Here is a 24,061-nt window from a genome sequence, read left to right as displayed (position 1 = left end):
TGGTAATGTAGAGGAGCAGAGAGATCTTGGGGTCTATGTTCATAGATCTTTGAAAGTTGCCACTCGTTTGTTGTATATATGAATGGTTTGGAAGAAAATATGGGTAGTCGGATTAGTAAGTTTGCGGGTGACACGAAGATTGGCGGAGTCACTGATAGTGCCGAGGATTGCCAGAGGATACCACAGGATATAGATACATTGGAGACTTGGGCACAGAAATGGCAGGTGGAGTTTAATCTCGACAAATGCAAGGGGATGCAATTTGAAGGGTCAAATCTAAGTATGCATTATATTGTAAATGGTAGGACCCTTAGGAGCATTAATATACAGAGGGATCATAAGAACATAAGAACTAGGAGCAGGAGTAGGCCATCTGGCCCCTCGAGCCTGCTCCGCCATTCAATGAGATCATGGCTGATCTTTTATGGACTCAGCTCCACTTTCCGGCCCGAACACCATAACCCTTAATCCCTTTATCCTTCAAAAAACTATCGATCTTTACCTTAAAAACATGTAATGAAGGAGCCTCAACTGCTTCACTGGGCAAGGAATTCCATAGATTCACAAGCCTTTGGGTGAAGAAGTTCCTCTTAAACTCAGTCCTAAATCTACTTCCCCTTATTTTGAGGCTATGTCCCCTAGTTCTGCTTTCACCCGCCAGTGGAAACAACCTGCCCGCATCTATCCTATCTATTCCCTTCATAATTTTAAATGTTTCTATAAGATCCCCCCTCATCCTTCAAAATTCCAACGAGTACAGTCCCAGTCTACTCAACCTCTCCTCATAATCCAACCCCTTCAGCTCTGAGATTAACCTAGTGAATCTCCTCTGCACACCCTCCAGTGCCAGTATGTCCTTTCTCAAGTAAGGAGACCAAAACTGAACACAATACTCCAGGTGTGGCCTCACTAACACCTTATACAATTCTGGGCGTGCAGATCCACAGTTCCTTAAAAGTTGAAACACAGATGGCCAAGGTGATTAAGAAGGCATATGGCATAATTGCCTTCACCAGCTGGGGCATTGAGTACAAGAATTGGAAAATCATGTTGCAGCTATATAAAACCTTGGTTCGGCCCCATTTGGAGTATTGCGTGCAGTTCTGGTCACCACATTATCAGGAGGACATGGAAGCTTTGGAGAGAGTGCAATGAAGGTTCACTAGGATGTTGCCTGGTCTCGAGGGTGTTGGCTATGAGGAGACATTGAATAAACTAGGATTGTTTTCACTGGAAAGACAGAGGCTGAGTGGAGTCCTGATAGAGGTCTACAAAATCATGAGAGGCATAGATAGGGTGGATAGTCAGGCTTTTTGCAAGGGTGGAAGTGTCAGTTACAAGGGGCACAGGTTCAAGGTGAGAGGAGGAAGTTTAAGGGAGATGTGCGGGGTAAGTTTTTCACACAGAGTGGTGGGTGCCTGGAATGCGCTGGTGGAAGCAGGCAAATTAGCTACATTTAAGAGACATCTGGATGGGTGCATGAATATGGAGGAAGTAGAGGGATACGGATCGAGTAAGGGCAGAAGATTTTTTTAAATTAGGGCATCATGTTTGGTACAAGCTTGGAGGGCCAAAGGACCTGTTCCTGTGTTGTACTTTTCTTTGTTCTTTGTTAATTGGATGTCGCATGTGTTATGCATGCTTACTAAACCATAATATTGAATAACCTAGTTATCATGATTGAGCTTTGCACACCATTCGGCTTCATGTATCTCTCTAATTTGTCCATGATGTGTCTGATTACTAAACCATGAACATTGTTGAAATACAAACCTAGTCAGGTTTCTCTGTTACAAAGAAGCAAATATCATTGCTAACCCTGCTGATTGCAATTAGTGTCCAGGTTAGTTACTTGTGATAATTTTGTATCATTAAATTGAAAGCCACCCATGCTTCAGAGGTTTAATCATCAACCAACTCCTATTTCCATAGAATCATAGAATTTGCAGTGCAAAAGGAGGCCATTCGGCCCATCGAGGTTGCACCAGCCCTTGAAAGAGCACCATACTTACACTCCTATCCTATCCCCATAACTATACCTAACCTTTTTGGACACTAAGGGCAATTTAGCATGGCCAATCCACCTAACCTGCACATCTTTGGATTGTGGGAGCAAATTGTAGCACCCAGAGGAAACCCACGCAGACACGGGGAGAACGTGCAGACTCCGCACAGTGACCCAAGCCAGGAATCAAACCTGGGACCCTGGAGCTGTGAAGCAACTGTGCTAACCCCTGTGCTACCATGCTGCCCTTGGTCTTCATATTATGAAAAATATCCAGAAGCACTGGAGAAAGTGCGAAGAAGATTCACAAATATGATATCGGAACTAAGAGTATGTACTCATCAGGAAAGGCTGGCAGACTGGGACTATTGGACGGGATTCTTCGGCCTCATCCGAGGTGAGAGCTGTTGCGAGCGAGAACGGAAAATTTGGGGCTTCAGGCAAAACTCCATTCACTTTCAGCTATACTGGAAAATGCCAGCCACGATCGAGGACTGAAGATTTTGGTCATTTTGTCTCAAAAATAGAAAGCAGAGTGGTGACCTGAAAATTATGAGAGGGTAAGGTGAATGTAGAGATGGTTGCACTTATCAGGGAGACCTGAACCAAAGATCATAAATATAACGGTAGCGCAAGTTGCTAGCACCATGGCTTCACAGTGCCAGGGTCCCAGGTTCGATTCCCCGCTGGGTCACTGTCTGTGCGGAGTGGCCAAATAGCCTCCTTCTGCACTGTATGTTCTATGTAATATAATCTATGTAAACACTAATAGAGAATTTGGGAAAAACCTCTGCCCAAAGCATGGTTAGAATGAGGAACTTTGCAACATAATTGAGATGAACGACAAAGAAGGGGGGGGGGTGCTTGATAAGCACATGGTTGGGGGGGGGGGGCAGTGGTGTGAGAAAGGGATACGTTGATAAGGTTAGATGAAGAAGAGTGGTGGGAGGAGACTCATGTGGAGCTTAAGTGCTGGTACAGACCAGTTAGGCTGAATGGCCCGTTTCTGTGCCAGCTTGATGTAGAAGTAACTATGTAAATGTATTTGCTTCTATAAAGAATCAGGGAATTTCTGTCAACTTTGTAACATTCGTTCACAGATTCTATAAGAAACACTGCTGGGTTTGGGATTTAATCTGCGAGATAAGGGGCTGTTGGCAGCTTGGTGGATCTTGCTACCCAAGAGAATTGTGTTAGTGCAGGAGAACAGTGCCTGTCTTGTTGGCTGCACTGTTTGTAATAAAATATAACAAGTCCTATCTGTCTATCACTTCCTCAGACATTTTTCAGCTTTCATTAAAAAAAAGAACAAGTCAGATTAATGGTAGCAGCTACATAAAGCTAACCTTCACAGAGTCCTTAGTAACCCTTCAGTTTGCATTTTTGAAAAGACTGATTCTTTACTTCCACATTGCTGATATATAGGGCAGCACGGTAGCATAGTGGTTCACACAGTTGCTTCACAGCTCCAGGGTTCCAGGTTTGATTCCCGGCTTGGGTCACTGTCTGTGTGGAGTCTGCACATTCTCCCAGTGTGAGTGTGGGTTTCCTCCGGGTGCTCCGGTTTCCTCCCACAGTCCAAAGATGTGCGAGTTAGGTGGATTGGCCATGTTAAATTTTCCTTAGTGATCAAAAAGTTTGGGTGGGGTTACTGGGTTACGGGGATAGGGTAGAAGTGCGGGCTTGGGTAGGGTGTTCGTTCCAAGGGCCGATGCAGACTCGATGGGCTGATTCGCCTCCTTCTGCACTGTAAATTCTGTGAACTGTGAACATATGTGAAGTGAGCCTTTGTTGCATTATTGTGGGGAGTGGGTTGTACTGTTGAGCAATGAGTTATTTGTCAATGGGCTTCATCACTTCACACATTAAACTATCCAATTCTCCTGGTGGCTGATTGGATGAACAGGGTGGGTGATGTGACCTACAGGACAGAGATGGGGGGGGGGGGGGGGGGCTGTTGTGTGTGATGCTTATGAGCACCCACATCCTCATATGATGAGGGGCCAGCCATTTATCAACCCACCCCCCGTCACAAATCCCATTGGATATGACCCCAGAATTCAGAGATGTTGTAGTGGCCTCCTCTCACCGGCATGCTCTGGAGTTTGATTCAATCCCTCCATCTTGTAAGTTAGAGGCAGGGGTGCTCTCACCAAACCAAATGTTCAGTCCATTCATTATTTTCTTCTTCACCATGACTAGTTTAAACGTAAGGTCAGTTCAATAAGAACGGGCGATACATTCCGCCAGATTGCTTCCTGTGTCGTGAATGTGAAACTTACCTCTTTGGCAGCATGGTAGCACAGTGGCTAGCACTGTGGCTTCATAGCGCCAGGGTCCCAGGTTTGATTTCCTGCTGTTTCACTGTCTGTGCGGAGTCTGCATCTTCTCCCCGTGTCTGTGTGGGTTCCCTCCGGGTGCTCCGGTTTCCTCCCAGTCTAAAGACGTGCAGGTTAGGTGGATTGGCCATGCTAAATTGCCCTTAGTGTCCAAAAAGGTTAGGAGGGGTTATTGGGTTACGGGGATGTGGTGGAAGTGGGGGCTTAAGTGGGTCAGCGCAGACTCGATGGGCCGAACGGCCCCCTTCTGCACTGTACATTCTATGTCTCACCTCTGCTCCTTTTCCTCTCTAACTCTCGCCACCTCCCACCATCTCCCTTTTGCCCACCTCTCTCCCACATCTCACTGTACATGTTATTACTCAATCTTCAGGGCACTTTACTGGCATTGCACCTGTACAGATTGCTATTCTATATTTTTAGGACATCACCTTCACTTCATGTTCAGTTTTTTTCCTAACTTAACCAACACTAATTTAATATGCAGTTTGGAATTTGCAATATGGTCACTGCATCAGGATAAATATAACAAATTAAAGTGTTTACTGTCAGTCAAATATCTTGTCCAATGCTAACATCTGAAGTGCCCTGTTGCCACATGAGTCTCTGTAATTATGCCATGTTAATCAGATGACTTCAGTGGTGCATTTTACAGCTGGTAAAAATGAAGCCCACGCTGAACAGAAATCTTCCAGAGTTGCTGCACACTTCACCAGAGCCCGGCAGCGTGCAGGTCTGACTGAACTTTGACTGCTGAACGAGTTGAAAGGAATTGTGGTGAACATAGATTTATTTTGATTCATATTTTGGGCAGTGGCATCACTGGTAAAGCTGACTTTTATTGCCAACTTTCCAATTCTTCCTGGAGGTCTCGTCACATACCCCGGCCGTCCCCCTAACTCCATCCATTCGTCCTTCCGCCCGGAGAGAACTGCTTCCCACGCCAATTTGAAAAGGAATAAATTCTTTGTTACGCAACCTTGCTTGCTAATAAAGCAGCCTTTTTCCTCCCATCTCTGATATTTTTATAACTAATGAATGAAAGTGTTCAAAGCAAATGGAAAATAATAGCGCAGTTATCTGGCTGCTATGATTCTTCTCCTGCCTTTCCAGCAGCAGAGACCTGGGGATTAATCTTCAATTCCTGGAGACTCCCACGGCAACTTGGGGCGGTGGATTGCCCTTGAGCTGGTGGTGGGTGGCCCAGTGCTGCAGTCAGTGTGGCGATGGAGACTTATGAGGAGGGACGATAGATTTGGGCTGGTGTTGTGGGTACAAAATGGATCAACTGTTAGGTCTCCGAGTGAGGGAATTTTAGTCGCTCCCGCTGTCCTGGAAACGATTGAATGATCAGCAGCTGCAGGCTCTGAACTGAAATGGCCGATCCATACAAACCTCTTGACTTAAAGCTCGGCAGCCTGTCCTGGTTTGTTATGAGCTGAATTTAATAACAAATCCCATGGATTTGATGTAGAATAACAGGCTCTGTTCTCAAAGTATTAACATACGTCCATCTACCAAGAGTACATCCTCCTAGTGTCAGTTTACCTGTTTCCCATATCAATAGGCTTTAAAGCCCCTTTGAGATGACTAATTTAGTGCTGATTTATGTCAATTGGAAAGTTAAGTAAGAATACAAAGCCCCCTTTGACCCAGGATCTTTGTAGCCAGCTGACCTAAAAGGCCACTTTCATCTCGTGCATCAAAACCAGGCCTGAAAGAACAGTGTTAACGCACTGAGGTGAAAATATTGCAGTGAAAGAGGAAGGGCACCCTTGGTGAAGCAAATGTAGCCATCCAGGCCACTTAATGACAAGTCACCTGCTACATGCAGACAGGAATGGCTGCCATTCCATTGATGCACAAGCAGTACCTGGGCCCTGTCGTGTTAAGCACACTGAGATAACACTGGCTGCAACTGGATGCAGCTTTAACTGAAAGATACTCCAGACCTTGAGGTTAGTTCAATCTGATTTATTGAACCTGTCACAGAGTTAGCACAGTTCTCTGTGAGTTCGACTCTGTTAACCGAAGTGTGATTACTCTGTCTAACTGAACAAGACTAGCTCTTAGCCACATGCTAGAGGTGTTATGTGATTATATACACCCTGACTCACTTTGTCGATGTCCCCAGTGGAAAGAGACAGTGTGTGAGTGCCTCGTGCCTTTTATAGTGGGAAACCACCCCCAAGTGTTCTGCCTGCTGATTGGTTATGTCCTATTCTCTGTGTTCATTAGCTGCCTGTCTGTATCTCATTATGTGCATGTCTGCATATCATGACATCTCCCCTTTTGAAATGTTTTTCTGTAGCATATGTGAAAGTATTTACATGTGTAGGCCGAAAAACTAACTTATTTACACACCATGGCAGATGGGAACGTGTGTACATGTGAAAACAGGTGTCTAATGTGCGAAAACAGAACATAGCAAACAAAACAAATGTTCATTAGTTCAGTCTCTGGGGCTTGCGTCTGATCCTGGTTGACTGCCGGAGAGGTGGTGGTGGGGACAACGGCGCCTTCATAGGTGGGATTGAAGCCGGACTGGTGGCCTCATGGTTCGAGGTATCAGGAGGTGGCACAATAACAGATGGAAACAACGAAGAATGTGGTTGTGGGCAGGCAACTGTACGCAGTGCCCGTCTGTTTCACCGCACAACAGAGTCATCAGCCATACGCACAACATACAATCGAGGAGCAGCCTGTCGCACAACAACAGCTGGAGCTGACCAGCCTCCATCAGGCAGCTTGATCCGAACAGCATCCGCCAGGGATAGCACAGGCAAATCGGTAGCATAAGCATTGTAGCCCCGCTTTTGCCGGTCCCTGAGTTTCTGCACCTTCTGCAGCACCGGGAGGTGATCCAGGTCAGGCAAGTGTATGGCTGGAAGAGTCGTCCGCAGGTCCCTGTTCCTGTGACATGCCGATAGACAGACGGTTGCCCTGTACGCAAGTAGTGCAAGGTTGACGTCAGAAGCAGAATCTGCGGCCTTGCAGATGAGCTGCTTCACTATGTGCACCCCTTTCTCAACCTTCCCATTGGACTCCGGGTAATGTGGGCTGGAAGTGACGTGGTTAAATTGATATGACTGGGCAAATCTTGACCACTCTTGGATGCTGAAGCAAGGACCATTGTCACTCATGACAGTGAGTGGAATACCATGCCTGGAGAACGTCTCCTTACAGGCCTTGATGACGGTCTTGGATGTGAGGTCCGAGAGCTTCACAACTTCTGGGTAGTTGGAAAAATAATCAATGATTAACACATAATCACGACTATTGGCGTGAAAGTGGTCGATGCCCACCTTGGACCACGGGGAGGTCACGATTTTGTGCTGCTGAAGCGTCTCCCTGCTCTGTGCTGGCTGGAAGCATTGACGGGTCAAGCAGTTGAGGACCATATTCTGACGATGTCCCCAGTGGAAAGAGACAGTGTGTGAGTGCCTCGTGCCTTTTATAGTGGGAAACCACCCCCAAGTGTTCTGCCTGCTGATTGGTTATGTCCTATTCTCTGTGTTCATTAGCTGCCTGTCTGTATCTCATTATGTGCATGTCTGCATATCATGACATCTCCCCTGACTAATCCCAGGCCAGTAGACAGCTTGCCTGCCTCTGCGCCTGCACTTCCCGACACCCGGATATCCCTCGTGGATTTGCCAAAGCACCAAGTTCTGAGACTGAGTGGAATGACAATGCGGTCCAGCTTGATGAGGATACCATTAACCACCGTCAGGTCGCCCTTCACATTGAAGAATTCAGGGAAGAATTGAGTGTGAGTGCGATAGAAGGACAAACAAAAAGTCGTTAAAGAGAGCATTTGGTGGCACCGAAGGCACAAAGCCACCAAGATGTCCCTCGTGCTTAACCCCATGGGGCCTCATTTCAGTTCTGAATGATTTTGCACCCTAATGACTATTTTGGATGTGGCAGGAGGTGCATCCCAGTGACTAGATTCTATCATTAATTTGAAACCATGACCAAGCTGCATGTTTGCACTGCTATACGGGTCTGGAATTGCTAGCACCAGCAGTGACGGTAGCACAGAGGTTAGCACAGTTGCTTCACAGCTCTAGGGTCCCAGGTTCAATTCTCGGCTTGGGTCACTGTCCGGAGTCTGCACATTCTCCCCGTGTCTGCGTGGGTTTCCTCCGGGTGCTCCGTGTTACCTTCCACAGTCCAAAGACATGCAGGTTATGTGGATTGGCCATGATAAATTGCCCTTAGTGTCCAAAAGGCTAGGTGTGGGTACTGGGTTACGGGGATAGGGTGGAAGCGTGGGCTTAAATAGGGTGCTCTTTCCAAGAGCTGGTCAGACTCGATGGCCCAAATGACCTCCCATCTGCACTTAAATTCTATGATTTAAATCATCAATAACCAGCAGGCCACTGTACTGTACCGCTCCAAACATCCATTCCAAACATAATCCCAGTTTGAAGGGGGCCAAAATCTATCATTATTTTGCTGGTTAATTTTCTGGTTCAAGGGGACATGATTCGAAGACAAGAGTGTTCTCACTTAGTCACTGCTGGAACACTTTGGCAGAGGTAGATATGTGCCATATGTGACATAATACTTCTGCCGAAGTGTGTTAGCAGTAACTCAATGAGAGCACTTTTGTCTTCTGATCAGAAGATCTTGGGTGCAAGTCTGACTCCATATTAATTCAGGCTGCCCCTTGTAATTCAGTGCTGAATGAGCACAGTGTCAGAGATGGCTTTGAATGAGCTGTTAAATTGAGACCCTATCTGCCTTCTTGGTGGGTGTAGATTACACTATTTTAAGAAAGAGCAGGGGAATTATCCACATTGTTCTGGCCAATTTCTTGCTCCTCAACAACTACCGTCCAAACAGATGATCTGGTCATTATCTCAATGATGTTTTTGGGATCTTGAAGTTTGAAAGTTGGCTGCTGCATTTACATGACAACAGTGATTACACTTCACCGGTACCTCTTTGGCTCTAAAGTACTTTGGAACGGACTGTGGTGGCGAAAGGCGCTGTATAAATGCAAATTCTTTCTATAATGTTGCAACACTGATTTGGCACAGTTGTTTTCCATGTCGCTGGAAATAATTAGCACCCGATTGCACTAAAAATGTTCTTTACTGTGAGTAAAAGAAGCAACTGTGGCATGGTGAAGGACCTCGAAACACTCTAGGCTCTTGACATTTAAACACCAGCCAAAAGCATACTGTGGCCATATACGTAAAATAAGATGTCCAAATTGTATTGCTGCTTCAGGCACACCTACCACATGTGACTGTCTGTATGGGGGAGGGGGGGAGAGCGAAATGGGAGGGTTGTCACAGAAACAGGAAAGTGATAATGCAGATCACAAGTTTAACATTTAACACAACGCAGTGTTTTTTTTCGTTGTAATTAAATATCCAGAACCTAGTGTGACATATCATTTGCCAAAGCAGGTGTTTTTCCTCAGAGTGAAAAAACATTTTTGTGCGTGATCTGGTGTGAACCATTCCCAGTGACATTGAGGATAACAGCATCCATGTCAGTGTTGCATCATTCCAAAGGAAGATGCTGCAATCTTACTGGCGCCGTCTGCTTGAGCTCATGTGTTTCATATTTCCAAACTGCTGGGGCCAGTAATTTGTGCGGAATTCTTTCTGTGGTGATATCATAAGGATGACTGCGAAAGAACAGTGAGTGTATAGATATTTCCCTTTTGTCACACTCTGGATTATGTGGCACTTTAGTTCTGTGCAGTGCTTCTCTGAAGCGAAGGCTGGATCAAGTGCTGAGTGCCAGGAACACGCTGCTCTCTGGCTGTAATATCTCTCCACATGGCTTTTGTTCAGGCTTAAGAAGTCCTGATGTTTGCGTGAGACACTACATAATTAAGAGCTTAGACTTTATATAATTTAACTTGCTGTTAAATATTTCAGCTTGAAGTAGTTAGAAACAATCAAGTGCAATGTCTCCCTCTGTGGACAAAGTTTAACAAAAAGACACATGTGATTTAACGTAGAGTAATGGTATTTCCTTCCATTTTGACTGTTGTTCACTGAAAGCTTCAAAGTGACCACTTTAACCTTGCTTGCAGGCCCAACAATCTCTGAGGCCCTTCATGACTTGACCTATTCCCCACAGTATCTCCAAAAAGCATGGTGGCAGCCCTGTCATACCTAATTTCCAGTGGAAGTGGCTGCCTGGTCTCACTCCTGAAGCACCTAGCCTGGCCTGATCCCCGGTTTGTGCAGCCTGGCCTGAATTGAGGCTGAGGCCTGACCGACTCTTGTGTGTGCAGCCTGCCTCAAGTGTCGTAGAGGCTCAGGCCTGGCCTGACTCCCATACAGGAGCTGGCCGAGCTCCCAGTGAGAGCTGGCCACCCGGTGGGCAGAGGCCTGGCCTGACTCCCAGTGGAGGCCAAGGCCTGGCCTGACTCTTGTACAGTATTTGGCCTAACTCCCAGAGAATACAGGGCCTGGCCAGGCTCCTGGTGGAGGCCGCCTGGCCTGACTCCTGGTGTGTGCAGTCCACACATTCAAATCAATGAGCTTACAGTGGATAAACCAGCCATTCTTAATATCGAGGAGATAGAAATTGTCCTCATACAGCATTTGTATAAAATCTAGTCCTGTTTTTAATGGAGGCAAATTTCTTTAGGGACAAATTTTCCTTCATCGGTTGCATTGTTGGAGAGATGGTGACTTTCTGGGAAAATGACTCTGTCTTTAAACACAAATTGCAAAAGGAGATGAATATTAAGAAGGGATGAAATGTGGGATTTATTTATTTTACTGCATGGAATGAGACAATGTCCACGTGGGGCATGTCCCTAGAAACCCTTCTGAGCTCCACCTACCTGTTCGTCTGCAAGGATTTGCTGTGGGACTGTGTGGCGGTGGGTGGCAGGGAAAGCAGTGTGCTGACGTAGCCCGTAGACCGCCTCTTGGAACGGAAAGACTTGGCTATTCATGCACTGAGTTCATGATGTGATGGGAGGTGGCGGGAATTGGAGCCGAGGCACTTTCCCATGTGAGTCACTCTGGGCAGCTTTTATGCAGTTCCTTGTGGATGGTAACAGTGTGCCCCTCGGATAAAGAATGGACGCAACAACAACAATTTTTATTTGTATTTTTTTTTAACAGAGTAAAACCTCCCAAGGCATTTCTTGGGAGTGATTATCAGAGAATCTGACCATGTGAGCCATGCAGGGAGATGTGAGGATAGGGCACCAAAAGGCTTGATCAAAGAAGCAGATCTTAAAAGAACATCTAAAGATCAAGAGAGGTTGAGGAGGAGCGGCTTCGGGAGGGTTCTTAAAGAAAAACATTCCCGCAATTTTCTGGGCACACAGATCTCTTGACCAAGTCGTGGCATAGGGAAATTAGGGAGGGGGTTGGTGCTAATTTATTACCCATCTCTGCAGCATAGAAAGGATAATACAGTAGCAGGAACCAGGATTTTCAACCGTCCTACATCTATTTTTACCAGGGCTGAGATATTCGCAGATCAAACGAGAAAACCAACAGAACAGTGTTGGAATATTAGGCCAAATTGGCTATTACTGTTGGGAGACCTTATTCTAAAGCTGACACGCAGGAGCAGCACATCCTGCCAGTGTTATTTTCTCTCTCCCTTTCAGAATGGAGAATCATGGAGCGAGAAAAGACTGTGCGCTGCATTTGGTGCTTCTGAATGGCCCACTTCAACAAATATCTTTCACCATGCTAAGAATATTGACAGCAAGTCTATGTCGCGGGTTGAATCCCCGTCCTGCCCTTTCTCTCTCAGGATATTTCAAAGTATACCTCACTTTTTAAACAGCATTTACTGCCAAGGGAATAATCATAATCTGTGTTTTAAAATTTTATTTTGCTCCCCCCCCCAATGCATTAAGTCCACCGCCAACAAATACTCTGCTGTGTGGCCAGATCTGGGCGAATCACTGGCTCGTTAGTAACCATGTTTCCATGGAAACACTTCTTTGCAGGCTGGGAGACAAAAAAAATTTTTCAATCCGCAGCATTTTACAAAAGAGCACAGTGACACTTCTGAACAAAATGGCCATTGAAGGCCAAATGTATGGAAATGCTTGTGATGCGCTGGAAGGCAGCTTGTGAGAGAGCTCCCTCGCTGTAAAAGCGCACATTACATAGGAAGCCTGAACTGAAGCTTTCATTCACGAATATTGATCTTCCAAATTCAGCTGGTATCTTAACACTGCCACCGTTAGCCTAGTATCCAATCTTGATTATTGACTTTGATGTAAGTTAATAAGGTCCACTTACCTGGAATCTGTATCTAGATCTGAATCTCTCGATCTGAATCTTTAATTTTCCGTGAATGTGGTATATTTAAACTTGAATTTCTTGTTTTTGAGTTTAGGTCCTGTGTAGCATACCTCAAGGTATGGAAGTGTTGGGAGTTTTTACAAGTTCCCAGTGTTACTCCTGGGTGGAGAATAGTGGGAGGGAGGGAATGGAGTACTGAAAGAATAAATGATCCATACTAGTGAGATGAAAAACAATGGGAAATGATGGAAATCTGCAATAAGAACAGAAAAGGCTGGACATACAACAGGTTAGTCAGAAAAGACAGGTCTTAAGTGTAAACCCTTTAACAGAAGCAAATTCGGGAGCATCAATGCCGTGCCCTAAGTGGCTTTGCTATTTGTGGTATAATCATTTGGGGTGATTTTTGTGTAGATGATTGTGGGATGAGGAGGCTACTTCTACAAAACAATGTTATCAACTGGCGTGTACTGCCTCGAAAGGATGATCAAAATGCTTTTAATAATGATATTAAAAAATAAATTAAATAAGTATTTGAAGGGCAAAAATTTGAAAGGCTACGGAGAAAGAACACGGGGAAGTGATAATAATTGAAACAATCTTTCGAAGAGCTGTGGGCCTAAGCACATTGGGTCAAATGGCTTCTGTGCTTTGAGATCCTCTGCTTCTACAGCCATCCCCCCACTCTCTATCTATCCTATCTATCCCCCAAACAGTGGATGTATAAGAAAAGGTGAACATCAATTTCATCTATGAGCCAGTAGATCTTCTTCACTGATAGACTATATGGATATCTTGCAGTTCTTTCGATCCCTCTTTCTTGACATCGCTGTCGGTCACATTGAAACACAGCTGCTGTGACTTCTGCCAGTGTCAGTTATTACAATTACAGACCAGACCTCAACAGGGGCTTGGATACTGGACCGAAACCCCAACATTTTAGTTTATTTGTAAGAATGTGCGGAAGGAATGATTCACTCCAGGAGTGATTGCATGAAGAAATAGGGATATGTTTTTTTTTAAAAACAAAACTTGATTATGAATAAAATATTAAACTCTTTAATGTCACACCTGAAAAGAGCAGCTTACAATTACCTCTTAAACACTACTACTCTGTTTCCCATTAAACAAGAGAAGAAACATACAGCTCTCGATCTGTCTTAAAATCAGCATGGCATAGAGTAATACTTGCTTTATGATACAAATTTGGCTCCTGTTAGAACCCCTTCAGACTCTGGCTGAATATCTTCAAAATTCTGGTACACCTGGCGTGTTTCAGCATCTTCTTTGTCCCCAGACAAGTCTGCTCTGCTCTAAATATACTTTCATAACTATTCTACTGTGAGAGAATTGTGGACTTGCAGTCAGACAGATCAGAACTCACCTCTTCTCTCTCCAAAGCCTTCTTCAAAACTGACTCTCATCATTCCTGGGCTCTATCCAACAATGACATCATCCCCCCAAGCTGAAAAAAAATACTCTCTGCAGGCTGAAAGTACATTAACACCCCAGGGACGTTCACCAGTCAAACAACAGTGCATTAGCCCACACTGAAAAAACACATTAATTTGGTCAATTCCACCTTCTGGCTCTGAGAAGCTCCCAGGCTTTTACAAAACAAAATCCTTTTTAAAAACATGATCACTGTAGTCAAACACACTATAACCCTAGGCTTTTAACCCTTAAATTATCCCAATATTTAGAATCCAATATTCCTAAAATCCTTCATTTGTCACATAATTGTAAGTTAGCAACTAAGGGGTATACCACAGATGTCACTCAGCTCTCACGTTTGACCTATTTTTGTGGGACACATATTGCCTTCACTTGGTGTGTGGTGCACACTCACCATTTTAACACTAAGATTGGGACGGCATGTTCAGCTACTTCTGCTGTTTCTCTCCATCCTTCAATCCACCATACACCAATTCCCCCAAAGCTCCCCCCTGCATAAGCCTGGAACTCACATCTTTTTCTCGTTTATACATGGAGACAGACACAGAAAATAAAAGCAGGGGGAGGCCCTTCGGCCCTTTGAGCCTGCTCCAAAATTCATTATGTTCATGGCTGATCATCAAGTGCAGTAGTCTGATCTTGCCTTCCCCTCCCTTGCTTTCTTCAGTTCCCAGATCTATATCTATTTTCTTACTGAAATTACATCCCATCCTTCTGCTCTCCAAACTAATGCGACTCACCTTTCACTCCCAGTGTCAGAACAAAGATTGCGAGTTTACTTTGTGATCAAATCTCGGGCATTAACACATGCCCTCCCACGTTGCGATCCTGAGCATGATGTACCTACATAGCTCTCCTTTTATCTGCCAATGCAATGAACTCCCTTGCAAGACCACAATAGATCCCACATGTTTTTTCTGATCTCTGGACTGACTTGGAAATTCCTTTAAACTGGTCAAAAGGAAGGAAAATTGAGGAGTCATGATGACCCAAGATAGATTTGTGTTGCTTCTCAGAGAACTGGGCTGCAATTTTAGCGTGAGAGCTCAATCTTTTTTTAAAAAAAGTAAATGGTACGAGACGGTTTATAAAACCAGCTTTCAACCACATTTGATGAGTAAAAGTACAGCCCAATTTCTTAACTCTGCAGCATCCTATATTCGTGAAGTTGTATCTCAGCAGATATTCATTGCCTCTTAATCATTTGATATAGTTCATTCCTCATTTACTGCAGTTTTACTGGACTGGGAACATTGCAGTCAAAGTTTCCATTTTTTTCTCTGGTGTACCCTATCAAGAACTTTGTTTACTTGTTCAGAGGGTGTTACAGGCTGTCAGTTCAATTCCAAATGGATATTCAGCTCCCAACACAGTTAAGACGGTACAGAAGATGTCGTCTTTGCCATTCTGGATCTTGTGTTTCTCTCCTCCCAAGTACAGTGTTGTTCTGTTAGTTTATGCATTAATGTACTGATTCACGCTTCATTTATTCGGATTGATAGACTGGATAGGTTAGGCAATTTATAACTTAAAAGACACCCTAACTGGACCATGTGCTTTACTCTTTCTAGTGCGGTGAAGATGTTGTAAACCAGCTTGATAGATGAAAGTAGACCGAGACTATGTGGTTTAGGCTGCCTTTCACATTGTCCCATTTGTCGGTGTATCTTGAAGCTCCAAGTGACTGATTTTCAGCCTATTGTTTCCCAATGTTTAAAACAGTGACACATTAAAAAATGTATGGTCTGCATTCCTTGGAAGGAGCTGGGGATTTGTTCAGTTCTGGCGCCTGGATTATTATGAGGGATCAGAAGGCCATGGGAACAAGAAACAAGCAATGCCTGCGTTTCCCTTCAAGTCTGCTTTCAACTCCCTCTCCCTTCAGCGTGCTGTAACCTCATTGTTACGGTTAATTGTGTCCCCAGGAATCCTGTAACCACGGCACAATTGTTCAAGGAATCCTGTACATCTGTTCCCCCAAGAATTTAAAGGGGCCACTGTCTTTGTTGGGAAAGTGTTTGAGAGACAAACAAAAAAAAAAGGTTTGCAAAGCACCGCAGGGTGATGGCAGTTCACATTGAATTGTGCTGTGAACACAGAATATTCTTGTGTGGGTTATCTGTGAGGAGTCATTTTCTGACTCCGCACTCCCGGTCAGGGCACCTTGACTAATTTGGACGCGCACTGTCTGTGAAAACCATGGACAGTATCCATTCAAATTCTTCGATTGACATTGCCAGTGGACTAGGCTCCGTTCCAATCCTGTTTTTAACAAAATCTATTTTGGAGTTCACAGCCACTCTCCAGCATTTCAATGGTTCTGTCACCCTCCGAGTGACATTTTACAGCTTCTTTCTGCTTCTAAAAGTTTTCTTCTTACTTATTTTCCCCATCTCTTGTCCAACATCCATACGTATACACTTTCCAGCAGAGGCCACAGGATTTTATTTTCCTGAACGCGTTTGAGAAAGTTTCTCCTCCAGTTTGTAATTTTTTTCGTTCCTTATTCCTTTAGCCCATTTTCTCTGACACTTGTTGCCCTGAAAAACATTCACAATTTGCCCTCAAGCAACAGCTATGAGGTGTCAGAGCTCTCCAGTCACCAAGCACAACTCTTCTCTCTGATTTTTCGCCTCTCTGAAAGCTGTTGATGTGGTTGCCTTGGCTCCACACCTCCAGACTGGACACAGCTTCATTCAGGAACTGAGCGCAGTGGGATCAATGCAAGACATGTATCCCTGCTCGGTGGAATCAGGTGCTAATACATTACTTCTCAGCGTCACCACATAGTCGGTTATGCTGATTCCTTATCTGCCCCTTCCCTTAGATTCACAATGGCCAATTCTATTGCCCTCACCTCTGGCCCAGCCACGAACAAGACAAACCAGGACCTGAAGCTTGAACCGGAGATCTTTGTAGTCGCAATAACTCCCCAGTACTCCCACTGGAGAAAGCTGCAAAGATGAAGTACCCTTTGTTAAGAGTTCTGCTTTGTCAGGCAGTTTGATGGGCAGGCACGGACATTTGACCGTCTAATTTTAGTACTGGGTTTAAATGTCACAATTGGCAAAGAAATAAATAACCTGATGAACTTTTGTTTGGCTGTAGGAGGGGCCAGGAGACGACGGGGGGGGGGGGGGGGGGGGGGAGAGACAGACCCTGCCTTTCATTGAATGGTGCTGTGGGGATGCCTTTTTTGAACGTCCTTGGTGATACTGCCCTCTTACAGCACTGTATTAGAGCATTGGCTGAAAGGTGTTGCAGAAAATCTGCTTTTACCCGCATGGCTGTGGGTAAAGGTTAGAAATTAGTATTTTCTCCTTCTCATTAATCACCAAACAAGCCTGAAAATGTTGAATTTGATATTTCCTGTCATGGGGTTAAAAAAATATATTCTATAGTGTGGATGTGATAATGAATACATGCGCTCGTTGGTACTATAATCTACCAGTAATAGCAATTAGAGAGACTGCCAAGCCTTTGGAAAATAGTACTTCAGTCATGAGTTAATATTGATTTCCTTTATTGCCATCAGCTCAGGCTGTCAACTGTAGCACTATTGTCTTCTACTGCAGTTAGTAAATATTTTTCCAGGGAGAAATGCAAGAGAAGCAGTCAATTTTATTGTTACTGGTTATATTAACAGCTTTCAGGCATAACCTAGAAACAAAATTTGTTATGCTATCATGTGGAAGTGTGTCAAGGATAAATAGTTGGTGGGGGAAGCGGAGGAGAAGAGAGGAGAGACGTATTTTAGTATTTAGGGAAACTGTCATCATTCAGCTTTTTGCTGTCTTTGAGTAGATTACAGAATCTGCGAATACGACTCCAGATTTTGATTCCAGATTTTGGAAGTTGTTAACAGCTGTTGAACAGGTTATGAATGGGAGTCATTTACAGATGTTGGGGATCATACAAGTAGTTGTACGTTGCAGGTGCTGAGATTAGATATTGGCTTGTTAGTTTAATTGCACTTTTGCGATCCCTACAATCTTCTCAAGCAATGTTTATCAGTTCTGTATTTTGTAACAAGTAGTATATTGGCTCCAAAAATTATTTCTATCGTTCATTCATGTTGAGTTCTGGTTCCTGACTTAGAGGAGAATGTAGTGAATTCACATCCAGTTACAGTGGTACAGATTGCTGTTCAAAAAAACGTAAACAGAAAATGCTGGAAATATTCAGCCGGTCAGGCAGCATCTTCAGACAGAGAAACCGAGTTAAAGTTTCAGCTTGATGACCTTCTATCTGCTGAAATGATCTCCGCAAATGCTGCCAGACCTGCTGAATATTTCCAGTATTTTCTATATTTATTTAAAATTTCCAACATCTGCATGTTTTGCTGCTGTGCTAAATTGTTTTTTGTATATGTGGCAATCCAAAATACGTATAATCTCAATTGTTTCTAACTAGGCCTGAATTCACTGACCATCCTGCATCACGTGGCTGTCCCTTATGTTAACTGAATCACAACAGTGACTCCATTAATCTAGTGCCGACATAGATTTTAACTGATTTGTAAACGTTAAGTGTGTAATAAATGCAGTTTAATGCAGGAGCATGTTTTGACATTTACCTCGCTTTATCTTGTAACTTCAAATCTGGCTAGTTCTAAGGAACTTGCTGAAATATTTCATCGAATGGAGAAAACAACTTTAATTTTGAGTTAGTCTTCCATCTTTTTTTTTAAAACTCCCTCTGCCGTGCATTATTTTTAGTCAAGAACATGTGCTTGTGCCAACCATTACTGCTTTGAGATTGGTTTTGAGGAGGAGCACAAAAATGGACTGAGGTAAAATCCCCTTTTGTTCCCAGTTGTTCCAACAGGGAAGAGCTTGCTTTCTAGGCAGAATATTCCAAGAGGGAATGGCCGAGATTGAGATTGTGTCTGGAGAGCACCATAAATATGGCAGCTTGACCTGTCTATAAATCGCCTCACTTCTGCTTTGTTCTCACTCCCAACATCCCATTAAGCTTTGGAATACTCTGTAACACAACATTGTGTTGATCTGCCTTGAGACATGCACTCGATCCAAGCTCGTATTGAGTAAATGAAAACGTTATTATAAACCTAGTTTACAGGGCAGCACGGTGGCGCAGTAGGTTAGCACTGCAGTCTCACGGCGTCGAGGTCCCAGGTTTGATCCCGGCTCTGGGTCACTGGCCGTGTGGAGTTTGCACATTCTCCCCGTGTTTGCATGGGTTTCGCCCCCACAACCCAAAGATGTGCACGTTGGGTGGATTGTACACGCTAAATTGCCCCATAATTGGAAAAATGAATTGGGTACTCTAAATTTCAAATAATAAGATAAAATGAACCTAGTTTATGTCGATAACTCATAACCAATCTGCTGTGGTGCTGTACATGTGTCTGAAGGCCAAGTACAGTCTTCAGTTGAAAGGGCGAGTGGGCGCGGAAGGGGGGGGGGGGGCTGTGAAAGAGGAGGGCAGAGCTGCAGAAGGACTTGCAGAACTAATTCTGTTTTCATTTTTATGTAATACTTTTAACAAAACCTATGGCAAACAGAGTTTGAAGCATTGGGTTTTTCATGCAGATGAAGGAGGTGGGATTACAGCATCATTGCAAGTGGGAAATTGCCATTCCGCTGTGATGAGGTTACATAGGTAGTTTTAATGACTTTTGACTTTTTTGTGGATGTAGGAATTTTCAAAGGAGACAATTAACACAGGAAATGCACCTCAAATATCCAGTATCTTATTGCAGGCCCTCAAGCTGGGATTCCCAGCTGTTGAATATGACTCCAGAATTAACAATCTCCTGTTGGTGACGAGGCACAAGAGATATTTAAAATTGAAAAGATAAAATCATGCCCAGTGCACTCAATCATAGGTGAAGGTGTGATGCTGGCGGTTACTCCAGGTTTATGCCTGCCATGGAACACTTCACTGGAGTTCACAGGATATAGGATTGGGGAGGAACCCCTCCGCCCCCCGCCAACACACACACACCCTCCGCCATGTAGAGGCAGCACGGTAGCATTGTGGATAGCACAATCGCTTCACAGCTTCAGGGTCCCAGGTTCGATTCCGGCTTGGGTCACTGTCTGTGCGGAATCTGCACATCCTCCCCGTGTGTGCGTGGGTTTCCTCCGGGTGCTCCGATTTCCTCCCACAGTCCAAAGATGTGCGGGTTAGGTGGATTGGCCATGATAAATTTCCCTTAGTGTCCAAAATTGCCCTTAGTGTTGGGTGGGGTTACTGGGTTATGGGGATAGGGTGGAGGTGTTGACCTTGGGTAGGATGCTCTTTCCAAGAGCTGGTGCAGACTCGATGGGCCGAATGGCCTCCTTCTGCACTGTAAATTCTATGTCGGCATCTGTGCTACCCTCCACATACAGTTGAATTCACAAACCTCTGCCAGAATGGGTAGCAAAATGCCCCCTCGAGGAATAATCCGAAAGAGCCGTGGCCCCATTCAAATCCTCCTCAGAATTATTAGGACTCTGATCTTTGCAGTCCATATCTAAACTTGAATTCATAATTCCCACCCTGAGCAGACAATTGGAAAATATACTAATTAACCTATCCGGTCAGGGCCAGGAAAGGATGAGTGGGGCAAGAGTTCCTCTGGTCACTCCTGGAATGGTCCACAGCCCAGTTTCCCAGGTGTGGGATAAATCTCAAGGGGAAACATCTCAGGAAATTTTGGGTACACAACTTGTGATTCTCCATGCATTAAAATTCACAGATTCAAATTCATGGGGTGTTACTCCTCGCTGGGACTGTGAGATTATAGAATTACCCTCACTGAGTCCCTCTCATCTCCATCAAGTTCTTTGAAGATTGAAATCGATAGGCATGAAGGGATTTAGGTGACAGGGAGGTGGATGATGGTGAGGTACAGACCAGTCATGATCCAGTTGAAAGGCGAATCAAGCTTGAAGGACCGAATGGCCTAGTCATCTTCTGGTGTTCTTCACACCTTGCTTCGAACAATTGGGTGAGAAATAGAAAATTGGACGTGTTTATAACCTCATTATGTGATGCCATTACTCCAAGCGACTGAATGAATTTTTGCTTTAGTCTGATTTATATTAACTGCTTAAAAACAGGTGCAATTTCGGGACCATTTAGTGATAACATTTCACTCTGAATGAATGTGTATGAATATATTTTGTAGCTGAATGGATTGCTTTCGGGTGATTGGCAACTTTCTAGAGAAACATAAGACCATTTTAACTGGAGAAGCATTTCTAATTATGGAGGAACCCCCATTTACTGTTCTCTTTTTTTCCCCCTCAGGTTGCTTTGAGTGCTGTATTAAGTGCCTTGGAGGAGTTCCTTATGCGTCGCTGTTGGCAACCATTTTGTGTTTCTCTGGCGTGGCGCTCTTCTGTGGCTGTGGTCATGTGGCTCTAACGAAGGTGGAGAGTATCGTTGAGGTGTACTTCTCCAACACCCTAAGCGATCATGCCTTGCTGACTGATGTGTAAGTGTGTGAAACCTTTCATCCCTGCACAGACCTTTCTTTATTCTAACTTTGTCCAAAAAGCATATTCTTAGGATCACTCAGTGTGGTGGCTTCCTGCTATGTCTCATGCCAAATAGAAATATTGCCTGGAAACAGACCCGGAGCCATTGTTTATTCCGAATACACCCGCTGGTCTCCTGTGGCATTACCTGTAATGAGTCAGAGAATTTGCTGTTTTGTAATCCTGGTGTTTTCGCCACATTGAGAGGACTGTCAGGTCTGCTGATTTATAATGGCTGAATGATTAAAATTCCATTTACATTAAATGTTATTCTGGAATACTAACTGGTCTTTTGGAGATCAAATTTGAACATGTGTCCAGTAACCTATGAAAACCATACACAAGTGGGCATTTTGACATATTTGTGTACTTATAATTGTGTAATTATGTTTTTAATTTGAATCCCTTGTTTCAAAGCTGGGGATACAAAGAAGGATTATCCGTTCTAATTAGATATCTGGATCTAGGAAACTTGTGGCTTTGGGGTCACATTCTCAAATAACCTCCATCTCTTCCACAATGAGATCCTGGAAATGATGCTGTCAAACTATGACTCGTCGTATTCTAGTTCTGGTCTAATCTGCGGCTTTTCTGGCAGATTCCTCCCACTGTTACGGCAGGAATGCTCCAGATGTACTGGGGATATTTGGGACCTCAATAAGTTAGGAGTTGGGATTGTGGCAGCATTGGAAACAGGAGTGTGGTAGTACTGGGAATGGGATTGTGGCAACACTGGGATTGGGGTTATAGCAACATTGGGAATGGGATTGTTGCTGTACTGAAGTGGGGCAAGCTGAGATTCGGGCGAGGTGGGATGAAATCTCGGCTTTGGCTCACCTTCTCTGATGGTGTGCAGGTGAGGGGAGCGCAGTTGATTACCTCCTCCATCAGAATCCATACTTCCCTCCCTCAGCGACCTGTGTCACGATCCCTTGGCTAGTGCGTGGTCAATTCCATCCACACTTCACCCAGAGTCGCAACACAATAAAATACCTGGGAACGTTGGCTGAGCCCAATAATCTGCAGTCACCAGGTGTGTAAATTTAATACAAATAACCTTTTAATATTTAACAGTAATATAATTAAATGACAAACTGTAACTAACTACCTAATACCTGACTTCCTGTAGGTGCAGGTCACACATTTGGTGGTTCCTGTGAGAGGCTTTGATTTTTGGCCCCTTGCACCCAGTTTTTGGGGAGAGTTTTATATAAACATTCGTGGAAAAGTCTAAGGCAATTAAAGGATGTCAAAATCCCAGGAAAAGTATCCAGGAAAAAGGGGGTGAACGAAGGTCCGCCGGTGAGTTTGGTGGGGAGTTCAGTGTGAGGAAAGATGGCGGGAGTAAGCTCGGCGAAAGGGGCCGTGCCCATTACAGTGGAAAAGTTGGCTGACGTAATGGCGGGGGAGCTCAAGTGGCTGTTTTTGAAACACTTCAATAAGCATCAAATGGAGATTGTGACCTCGCTCTAGGAGTGGGTGGGTGAGAGACCCTTGCCCGATGAAGGAGGCTCTGGCAAAGACATCGACAGTGGTGCGGGAGCAAGGAGAGGCTTTGAAGGGGGTTGAGGAACCATTGCCACAGCACAGTGATCTTTCCACCTCAATGGGTGAGGAGCTGCGGAGGGTGGTGGAGAATAAAACAGGGCTGAGAGACAAAGTGGAGGACCTGGAGTACATGTCGCGGACACTGAATCTAAGGATAGTGGGGTTGCCTGGCGGGCTGGAGGCCAATGGAGTATTTTACGGAAATGTTCGGCAAGCTGATGGGGAGGAGGAAAACCCCTCTCTCTATGAGTTGGATGGGGCCCATAGGTCACTCTGGCCGAAACAAAAGGCAAATGAGTCACCAAGAGCTGTGAACGCCTTCTTCCACAGCTATCGGGTGAAACAGAAGGCTCTGAGATGGACGAAGCTGAAATGAGAGGCGATGTGGGACGGTAGTGGTGTATATATATGTACCAGGATCTCACAGTGGATCAGGCAAGGAGGTGGGCAGCCAATGGTCAGACGAAGGCAGCATTGTATAAAAGCAATGTGAGGTTTGGAGTGGTCTACCTGGCAAAGCTGAGGGTTACATACAACTCCAGAGACGACCATTTTGTGACGGTGGAGGAGGCGTTTGTGAAACCTGTAGCGCTGGGACTAAACTGGACCTCGATGGTTTGAGGCTTTTTGTTCTCTTACTTTCTCTTCTTTCTGTGTTGCTGTTTTTCTCTTATTCTTTTCGAAGTGGTGGTTGGGTAGGGATGGGTTAAGCATGTCATTTGGGACTAGTTGCTTTTGGGTTTGCGGGTTTATCATGTTGGGAGTTTGGAAGGGTGGGTGTGGGAGGATTTGGTGTTGGTTTGTTTTTTCTATGTAGGGGAGGGGCTCTGACAGGGGGCACCGCGCCAGCAGGCGCAAGTTGGCTTATGAACGGGGAGCAAGGTGAGGGAAGGGGGCTCGGTCATTGGAACCTGTAAGGACAGGTTTCGATGGGCATGCGAGGTGTGAATGATGGGGGACTGGGGA

At 44.7% G+C, this 24,061-nt stretch overlaps 1 protein-coding gene across 4 annotated transcripts in view; it reads left to right on the top strand.

The window, feature by feature from the left end:
• Window positions 1-24,061, top strand: part of gpm6bb (glycoprotein M6Bb) — a 224,736-nt gene that overhangs the window by 152,226 nt on the left and 48,449 nt on the right. For all 4 annotated transcript variants that reach the window (XM_038802474.1, XM_038802475.1, XM_038802472.1 and 1 more), the window contains one exon: window positions 21,318-21,504. In XM_038802474.1, coding sequence (XP_038658402.1) covers window positions 21,318-21,504 — 187 coding nt within the window. The remainder of the gene's footprint in view (window positions 1-21,317; window positions 21,505-24,061) is intronic.

Source organism: Scyliorhinus canicula, chromosome 7 (assembly GCF_902713615.1).
Source record: "Scyliorhinus canicula chromosome 7, sScyCan1.1, whole genome shotgun sequence".
Taxonomy (NCBI): Eukaryota; Metazoa; Chordata; class Chondrichthyes; order Carcharhiniformes; family Scyliorhinidae; genus Scyliorhinus; species Scyliorhinus canicula.
This window is presented reverse-complemented; position numbering and strand designations above follow the sequence as displayed.